The 10,000-nt window shown below is 46.5% G+C and overlaps 1 protein-coding gene across 1 annotated transcript in view; it reads left to right on the forward strand.

Annotated features, from left to right (window-relative positions):
- The window catches only part of LOC121585891 (transcriptional regulator ATRX-like), a 79,916-nt gene that overhangs the window by 24,497 nt on the left and 45,419 nt on the right, over positions 1 to 10,000 (forward strand). Inside the window, exons 17-19 of the mRNA XM_045225607.1 lie at positions 8,236 to 8,382; positions 8,835 to 9,012; positions 9,328 to 9,465. Coding sequence (XP_045081542.1) covers positions 8,236 to 8,382; positions 8,835 to 9,012; positions 9,328 to 9,465 — 463 coding nt within the window. The remainder of the gene's footprint in view (positions 1 to 8,235; positions 8,383 to 8,834; positions 9,013 to 9,327; positions 9,466 to 10,000) is intronic.

Consider the following 10,000-nt stretch of genomic DNA (forward strand, 5'->3'; position numbering starts at 1 on the left):
ACTGGTCTCTGGTTGGTAGACTGGTCTCTGGTTGGTAGACTGTGGTCTCTCTGGTTGGTAGACTGTGGTCTCTCTGGTTGGTAGACTGTGGTCTCTCTGGTTGGTAGACTGTGGTCTCTCTGGTTGGTAGACTGTGGTCTCTGGTTGGTAGACTGTGGTCTCTCTGGTTGGTAGACTGGTCTCTGGTTGGTAGACTGGTCTCTGGTTGGTAGACTGTGGTCTCTCTGGTTGGTAGACTGTGGTCTCTCTGGTTGGTAGACTGTGGTCTCTCTGGTTGGTAGACTGTGGTCTCTCTGGTTGGTAGACTGTGGTCTCTCTGGTTGGTAGACTGTGGTCTCTCTGGTTGGTAGACTGTGGTCTCTGGTTGGTAGACTGTGGTCTCTCTGGTTGGTAGACTGTGGTCTCTCTGGTTGGTAGACTGTGGTCTCTCTGGTTGGTAGACTGTGGTCTCTCTGGTTGGTAGACTGTGGTCTCTCTGGTTGGTAGACTGTGGTCTCTCTGGTTGGTAGACTGTGGTCTCTCTGGTTGGTAGACTGTGGTCTCTCTGGTTGGTAGACTGTGGTCTCTCTGGTTGGTAGACTGGTCTCTGGTTGGTAGACTGTGGTCTCTGGTTGGTAGACTGGTCTCTGGTTGGTAGACTGTGGTCTCTCTGGTTGGTAGACTGTGGTCTCTCTGGTTGGTAGACTGTGGTGTCTCTGGTTGGTAGACTGTGGTCTCTCTGGTTGGTAGACTGTGGTCTCTCTGGTTGGTAGACTGTGGTCTCTCTGGTTGGTAGACTGTGGTCTCTCTGGTTGGTAGACTGTGGTCTCTCTGGTTGGTAGACTGTGGTCTCTCTGGTTGGTAGACTGTGGTCTCTCTGGTTGGTAGACTGTGGTCTCTCTGGTTGGTAGACTGTGGTCTCTCTGGTTGGTAGACTGTGGTCTCTCTGGTTGGTAGACTGTGGTCTCTCTGGTTGGTAGACTGTGGTCTCTCTGGTTGGTAGACTGTGGTCTCTCTGGTTGGTAGACTGGTCTCTCTGGTTGGTAGACTGGTCTCTCTGGTTGGTAGACTGTGGTCTCTCTGGTTGGTAGACTGTGGTCTCTGGTTGGTAGACTGTGGTCTCTCTGGTTGGTAGACTGTGGTCTCTCTGGTTGGTAGACTGTGGTCTCTCTGGTTGGTAGACTGTGGTCTCTCTGGTTGGTAGACTGTGGTCTCTCTGGTTGGTAGACTGTGGTCTCTCTGGTTGGTAGACGTGGCTCTCTGGTTGGTAGACTGTGGTCTCTCTGGTTGGTAGACTGTGGTCTCTCTGGTTGGTAGACTGTGGTCTCTCTGGTTGGTAGACTGTGGTCTCTCTGGTTGGTAGACTGTGGTCTCTCTGGTTGGTAGACTGTGGTCTCTCTGGTTGGTAGACTGTGGTCTCTCTGGTTGGTAGACTGTGGTCTCTCTGGTTGGTAGACTGTGGTCTCTCTGGTTGGTAGACTGTGGTCTCTCTGGTTGGTAGACTGGTTCTCTGGTTGGTAGACTGTGGTCTCTGGTTGGTAGACTGTGGTCTCTCTGGTTGGTAGACTGTGGTCTCTCTGGTTGGTAGACTGGTTTCTGGTTGGTAGACTGGTTTCTGGTTGGTAGACTGTAGTCTCTCTGGTTGGTAGACTGTGGTCTCTCTGGTTGGTAGACTGTGGTCTCTCTGGTTGGTAGACTGTGGTCTCTCTGGTTGGTAGACTGTGGTCTCTCTGGTTGGTAGACTGGTTTCTGGTTGGTAGACTGTGGTCTCTAGTTGGTAGACTGTGGTCTCTGGTTGGTAGACTGGTTTATGGTTGGTAGACTGGTCTCTCTGGTTGGTAGACTGGTTTCTGGTTGGTAGACTGGTCTCTCTGGTTGGTAGACTGGTTTCTGGTTGGTAGACTGTGGTCTCTGGTTGGTAGACTGTAGTTTCTGGGTCTTCCTATGGAAGGGGATGTTTCTCTGGTTGTTAGACTGTAGTTTCTGGGTCTTCCTATGGAAGGGGATGTTTCTCTGGTTGGTAGACTGGTTTCTGGGATGGAAGGGACTGGTCTCTCTGGTTGTTAGACTGTAGTTTCTGGGTCTTGGTAGGAAGGATGTTTCTCTGGTTGTTAGACTGAGTTTCTGGGTCTTCCTATGGAAGGGGATGTTTCTCTGGTTGTTAGACTGTAGTTTCTGGGTCTTCCTATGGAAGGGGATGTTTCTCTGGTTGTTAGGCTGTAGTTTCTGGGTCTTCCTATGGAAGGGGATGTTTCTCTGGTTGTTAGACTGTAGTTTCTGGGTCTTCCTATATAAGGGGATGTTTCTCTGGTTGTTAGGCTGTAGTTTCTGGGTCTTCCTATGGAAGGGATGTTTCTCTGGTTGTTAGACTGTAGTTTCTGGGTCTTCCTATGGAGGGATGTTTCTCTGGTTGTTAGACTGTAGTTTCTGGGTCTTCCTATGGAAGGGGATGTTTCTCTGGTTGTTAGACTGTAGTTTCTGGGTCTTCCTATGGAAGGGGATGTTTCTCTGGTTGTTAGACTGTAGTTTCTGGGTCTTCCTATGGAAGGGGATGTTTCTCTGGTTGTTAGACTGTAGTTTCTGGGTCTTCCTATGGAAGGGGATGTTTCTCTGGTTGTTAGACTGTAGTTTCTGGGTCTTCCTATGGAAGGGGATGTTTCTCTGGTTGGTAGACTGTAGTTTCTGGGTCTTCCTATGGAAGGGGATGTTTCTCTGGTTGTTAACTGTAGTTTCTGGGTCTTCCTACATAAGGGGTTGTTTCTGGGTTGTGGGAGGAGCACAAGGTCTACCTCCACTCCTAACCATTGATCTAATCTGACCCTCTCATTACATGCTTTGACCACTAGGGGGTGACCCCGCACCGTACTCTGTTTCTCTGTGACACGTTAGACTTCTCCCTCTCTCTGTCAATGTACAGTATATAGTATGGACACTACCAGTCAATAGTTTGGACACCTACTCATTCAAGGGTTTTTCTTTATTTTTACTATTTTCTACATTGTAGAATAATAGTGAAGACATCAAAACTATGAAATAACACATATGGAATCATGTAGTAACCAAAAAAAGTGTTAAACAAATCAAAATATATTTGAGATTCTTCAAAGTAGCCACCCTTTGCCTTGATGACAGCTTTGCACAATCTTGGCATTCTCTCAACCAGCTTCATGAGGTAGTCACCTGGAATGCATTTCAATTAACAGGTGTGCCTTCTTAAAAGTTAATTTGTGGAATTTATTTCCTTCTTTATGCGTTTGAGCCAATCAGTTGTGACAAGGTAGGGGGGGTATACAGAAGATAGCCCTATTTGGTAAAAGACCAAGTCCATATTATGGCAAGAACAGCTCAAATAAACAAAGAGAAATGACAGTCCATCATTACTTTGAGACATGAAGGTCAGTCAATACGGAACATTTCGAGACCTTTGAAAATTTCTTCATGTGCAGTCGCAAAAACCATCCAGCGCTATGATGAAACTGGCTCTCATGAGGACCACCACAGCAATGGAAGACCCAGAGTTACCTCTGCTGCAGAGGATAAGTTCATTGGAGTTACCAGCCTCAGAAATTGTAGCCCAAATAAATGCTTCAGAGTTCAAGTAACAGACACATCTCAACATCAACTGTTCAGAAGAGACTGTGTGAATCAGGCCTTCATGGTCGAATTGCTGCAAATGTAACAGCGTGGCTTCCGTCCCTCTCCTCACCCCTACCTGGGCTTGAACCAGGGACCCTCTGCACACATCGACAACAGTCACCCTCCGAAGCACCGTTACCCGTCGCTCCCCAAAAGCCGCGGCCCTTGCAGAGCAAGGGAAACAACTACTTCAAGGTCTCAGAGCGAGTGACGGCACCGATTGAAACGCTCCTAGTGCGCACCGCTAACTAGCTAGCCATTTCACACCGGTTACACAAAGAAACCACTACTAAAGGACACCAATAATAAGAAGAGACCTGCTCGGGCCAAGAAACACGAGTACTGGACATTAGACCGGTGTCTTTTGGTCTGGAGTCCAAATTGGAGATTTTTGGTTCCAACCGCTGTGTCTTTGTGAGACGCGGTGTGGGTGAACAGATGATCTCCGCATGTGTATTTCCCACCGTAAAGCATGGAGGAGGTGTTATGGTGTGGGGGTGCTTTGCTGGTGACACTGTCTGTGATTTATTTAGAATTCAAGGCACACTTAACCAGCATGGCTACCACTGCATTCCGCAGCAACACGCCATCCCATCTGGTTTGGGCTTAGTGGGACTATCATTTGTTTTTCAACAGGACAATGACCCAAAACACACCTCCAGGCTGTGTAAGGGCTATTTTACCAAGAAGGAGAGTGATGGAGTGCTGCATCAGATGACCTGGCCTCCACAATCCCCTGACCTCAACCCAATTGAGATGGTTTGGGATGAGTCGGACCGTAGAGTGAAGGAAAAGCAGCCAACAAGTGCTCAGCGTATGTGGGAACTCCTTCAAGACTGTTGGAAAAGCATTCCAGGTGAAGCTGGTTGAGATAATGCCAAGATTTGCAAAGCTGCCATCAAGGCAAAGGGTGGCTTTGAAGAATCTCAAATATAATTCGATTTGTTGAACACTTCTTTGGTTACTGCATGATTCCATATGTGTTATTTCATAGTTTTGATGTCTTCACTATTATTCTACAACGTAGAAAATAGTAAAAATAAAGAAAAACTCTTGAATGAGTAGGTGTGTCCGAACATTTGCTGGTACTGTATATATACAGTGAGGGAAAAAAGTATTTGATCCCCTGCTGATTTTGTACGTTTGCCCACTGACAAAGAAATGATCATTCTATAATTTTAATGGTAGGTTTATTTGAACAGTGAGAGACAGAATAACAACAAAAAAATCCAGAAAAACGCATGTCAGAAATGTTATTAATTGATTTGCATTTTAATGAGGGAAATAAGTATTTGACCCCTCTGCAAAACATGACTTAGTACTTGGTGGCAAAACCCTTGTTGGCAATCACAGAGGTCAGACGTTTCTTGTAGTTGGACACCAGGTTTGCACACATCTCAGGAGGGATTTTGTCCCACTCCTCTTTGCAGATCTTCTCCAAGTCATTAAGGTTTCGAGGCTGACGTTTGGCAACTCAAACCTTCAGCTCCCTACACAGATTTTCTATGGGATTAAGGTCTGGAGACTGGCTAGGCCACTCCAGGACCTTAATGGGCTTCTTCTTGAGCCACTCCATTGTTGCCTTGGCCGTGTGTTTTGGGTCATTGTCATGCTGGAATACCCATCCACGACCCATTTTCAATGCCCTGGCTGAGGGAAGGAGGTTCTCACCCAAGATTTGACGGTACATGGCCCCGTCCATCGTCCCTTTGATGCGGTGAAGTTGTCCTGTCCCCTTAGCAGAAAAACACCCCCAAAGCATAATGTTTCCAACTCCATGTTTGACGGTGGGGATGGTGTTCTTGGGGTCATAGGCAGCATTCCACCTCCATCAAACACGGCGAGTTGAGTTGATGCCAAAGAGCTCGATTTTGGTCTCATCTGACCACAACACTTTCACCCAGTTCTCCTCTAAATCATTCAGGTGTTCATTGGCAAACTTCAGACGGGTCTGTATATGTGCTTTCTTGAGCAGGGGGACCTTGCGGGCGCTGCAGGATTTCAGTCCTTCACGGCGTAGTGTGTTACCAATTGTTTTCTTGGTGACTATGGTCCCAGCTGCCTTGAGATCATTGACAAGATCCTCCCGTGTTGTTCTGGGCTGATTCCTCGCCGTTCACATGATCATTGCAACTCCATGAGGTGAGATCTTGCATGGAGACCCAGGCCGAGGGAGATTGACAGTTCTTTTGTGTTTCTTCCATTTGCGAATAATCGCACTAACTGTTGTCACCTTCTCACCAAGCTGCTTGGCGATGGTCTTGTAGCCCATTCCAGCCTTGTGTAGGTCTACAATCTTGTCCCTGACATCCTTGGAGAGCTCTTTGGTGTTGGCCATGGTGGATAGTTTGGAATCTGATTGATTGATTGCTTCTGTGGACAGGTGTCTTTTATACAGGTAACAAGCTGAGATTAGGAGCACTCCCTTTAAGAGTGTGCTCCTAATCTCAGCTCGTTACCTGTATAAAAGACACCTAGGAGCCAGAAATCTTTCTGATTAAGAGGGGGTCAAATACTTATTTCCCTCATTAAAATGCAAATCAATTTATAACATTTCTGACATGCGTTTTTCTGGATTTTTTTGTTGTTATTCTGTCTCTCACTGTTCAAATAAACCTACCATTAAAATTATAGACTGATCATTTCTTTGTCAGTGGGCAAACGTACAAAATCAGCAGGGGATCAAATACTTTTTTTCCCTCACTGTCTATACTGTATCTAACCCTGTCTATATCACTAGGTGGTAGTCCTACTGCTGTCTATACTGTATCTAACCCTGTCTATATCACTAGGTGGTAGTCCTACTGCTGTCTATACTGTATCTAACCCTGTCTCTATCACTAGGTGGTAGTCCTACTGCTGTCTATACTGTATCTAACCCTGTCTCTATCACTAGGTGGTAGTCCTACTGCTGTCTATACTGTATCTAACCCTGTCTATATCACTAGGTGGTAGTCCTACTGCTGTCTATACTGTATCTAACCCTGTCTATATCACTAGGTGGTAGTCCTACTGCTGTCTATACTGTATCTAACCCTGTCTATATCACTAGGTGGTAGTCCTACTGCTGTCTATACAGTATCTAACCCTGTCTATATCACTAGGTGGTAGTCCTACTGCTGTCTATACTGTATCTAACCCTGTCTATATCACTAGGTGGTAGTCCTACTGCTGTCTATACTGTATCTAACCCTGTCTATATCACTAGGTGGTAGTCCTACTGCTGTCTATACTGTATCTAACCCTGTCTATATCACTAGGTGGTAGTCCTACTGCTGTCTATACTGTATCTAACCCTGTCTATATCACTAGGTGGTAGTCCTACTGCTGTCTATACTGTATCTAACCCTGTCTATATCACTAGGTGGTAGTCCTACTGCTGTCTATACTGTATCTAACCCTGTCTATATCACTAGGTGGTAGTCCTACTGCTGTCTATACTGTATCTAACCCTGTCTATATCACTAGGTGGTAGTCCTACTGCTGTCTATACTGTATCTAACCCTGTCTATATCACTAGGTGGTAGTCCTACTGCTGTCTATACTGTATCTAACCCTGTCTATATCACTAGGTGGTAGTCCTACTGCTGTCTATACTGTATCTAACCCTGTCTATATCACTAGGTGGTAGTCCTACTGCTGTCTATACTGTATCTAATCTAACCCTGTCTATATCACTAGGTGGTAGTCCTACTGCTGTCTATACTGTATCTAACCCTGTCTATATCACTAGGTGGTAGTCCTACTGCTGTCTATACTGTATCTAACCCTGTCTATATCACTAGGTGGTAGTCCTACTGCTGTCTATACTGTATCTAACCCTGTCTATATCACTAGGTGGTAGTCCTACTGCTGTCTATACTGTATCTAACCCTGTCTATATCACTAGGTGGTAGTCCTACTGCTGTCTATACTGTATCTAACCCTGTCTATATCACTAGGTGGTAGTCCTACTGCTGTCTATACTGTATCTAACCCTGTCTATATCACTAGGTGGTAGTCCTACTGCTGTCTATACTGTATCTAACCCTGTCTATATCACTAGGTGGTAGTCCTACTGCTGTCTATACTGTATCTAACCCTGTCTATATCACTAGGTGGTAGTCCTACTGCTGTCTATACTGTATCTAACCCTGTCTATATCACTAGGTGGTAGTCCTACTGCTGTCTATACTGTATCTAACCCTGTCTATATCACTAGGTGGTAGTCCTACTGCTGTCTATACTGTATCTAACCCTGTCTATATCACTAGGTGGTAGTCCTACTGCTGTCTATACTGTATCTAACCCTGTCTATATCACTAGGTGGTAGTCCTACTGCTGTCTATACTGTTCTATCTAACCCTGTCTATATCACTAGGTGGTAGTCCTACTGCTGTCTATACTGTATCTAACCCTGTCTATATCACTAGGTGGTAGTCCTACTGCTGTCTATACTGTATCTAACCCTGTCTATATCACTAGGTGGTAGTCCTACTGCTGTCTATACTGTATCTAACCCTGTCTCTATCACTAGGTGGTAGTCCTACTGCTGTCTATACTGTATCTAACCCTGTCTATATCACTAGGTGGTAGTCCTACTGCTGTCTATACTGTATCTAACCCTGTCTATATCACTAGGTGGTGGCTCTACTCCACACTCTACTGCTGTGTGATAACCTGGACTTCTCCACGGCTCTGATCGTCTGTCCTCTCAACACTGTTCTCAACTGGCTCAATGAGTTTGAGAAGTGGCAGTACGGCTTCAAGGACGAGGAGAGTTTAGAGGTACACGCCTGCTCTTATATACTGGGGTGTGTGTTCATGCAGTGTGTGTGTGTGTGTTCATGCAGTGTGTGTGTGTGTGTTCATGCAGTGTGTGTGTGTTCATGCAGTGTGTGTGTGTGTGTGTGTGTGTGTGTGTTCATGCAGTGTGTGTGTGTGTGTTCATGCATGTGTGTGTGTGTGTGTGTGTGTGTGTGTGTGTTCATGCAGTGTGTGTGTGTGTTCATGCAGTGTGTGTGTTCATGGAGTGTGTGTGTGTGTGTGTGTGTGTGTGTTCATGCAGTGTGTGTGTGTGTGTGTGTGTTCATGCAGTGTGTGTGTGTGTGTGTTCATGCAGTGTGTGTGTGTATTCATGCAGTGTGTGTGTGGGGGGGGGGGGGTCATGCAGTGTGTGTGTGGGTATGCAGTGTGTGTCGCAGGTGTGTGTTACGCCGTGCGTGTGTGTGTGTCACCAGGTGACGGAGCTGGCCACAGTAAAGCGTCCCCAGGAGAGGGCGTGTGCTCTGCAGCAGTGGCAGGAGGATGGGGGCATCATGATCATTGGCTATGAGATGTACCGGAACCTCACACAGGGAAGAAACATCAAGAGCAAGAAACTCAAAGAGACCTTCCAGAAGACCCTGGTCGACCCAGGTAGGGAGAACACACACACACACACACACACACACACACACACACACACACACACACACACACACACACACACACACACACACACACACACACACACACACACACACACACACACACACACACACACACACACACACACACACACACACACACACACACGGTGACCCAGGTAGGGAGAGCACACACACACACACACACACGCACACACACACGGTGACCCAGGTAGGTAGAGGACACACACACACACACACACACACACACACACACGGTTATTTCTTCTCAACTCTCTCTGCTCTGTGTTCATCTCCTCCCCAGGCCCAGACTTTGTGATCTGTGATGAGGGCCACATCTTGAAGAACGAGGCGTCGGCCGTCTCCAAAGCCATGAACTCCATCAGGACCCGACGGAGAGTGGTGCTCACCGGCACCCCGCTGCAGAACAACCTCATAGAGTGTATGTTACAGTGTTACTTCCTGTCATACACAGACAGCTGGACTACAGTGCATTCAGAAAGTATTCAGACAGCTGGACTACAGTGCATTCAGGAAGTATTCAGACAGCTGGACTACAGTGCATTCAGAAAGTATTCAGACAGCTGGACTACAGTGCATTCAGGAAGTATTCAGACAGCTGGACTACAGTGCATTCAGGAAGTATTCAGACAGCTGGACTACATTGCATTCAGGAAGTATTCAGACAGCTGGACTACAGTGCATTCAGGAAGTATTCAGACAGCTGGACTACAGTGCATTCAGGAAGTATTCAGACAGCTGGACTACAGTGCATTCAGGAAGTATTCAGACAGCTGGACTACAGTGCATTCAGGAAGTATTCAGACAGCTGGACTACAGTGCATTCAGAAAGTATTCAGACAGCTGGACTACAGTGCATTCAGGAAGTATTCAGACAGCTGGACTACAGTGCATTCAGGAAGTATTCAGACAGCTGGACTACAGTGCATTCAGGAAGTATTCAGACAGCTGGACTA

This window comes from Coregonus clupeaformis, chromosome 2, assembly GCF_020615455.1.
Source record: "Coregonus clupeaformis isolate EN_2021a chromosome 2, ASM2061545v1, whole genome shotgun sequence".
In the NCBI taxonomy this organism is placed as follows: Eukaryota; Metazoa; Chordata; class Actinopteri; order Salmoniformes; family Salmonidae; genus Coregonus; species Coregonus clupeaformis.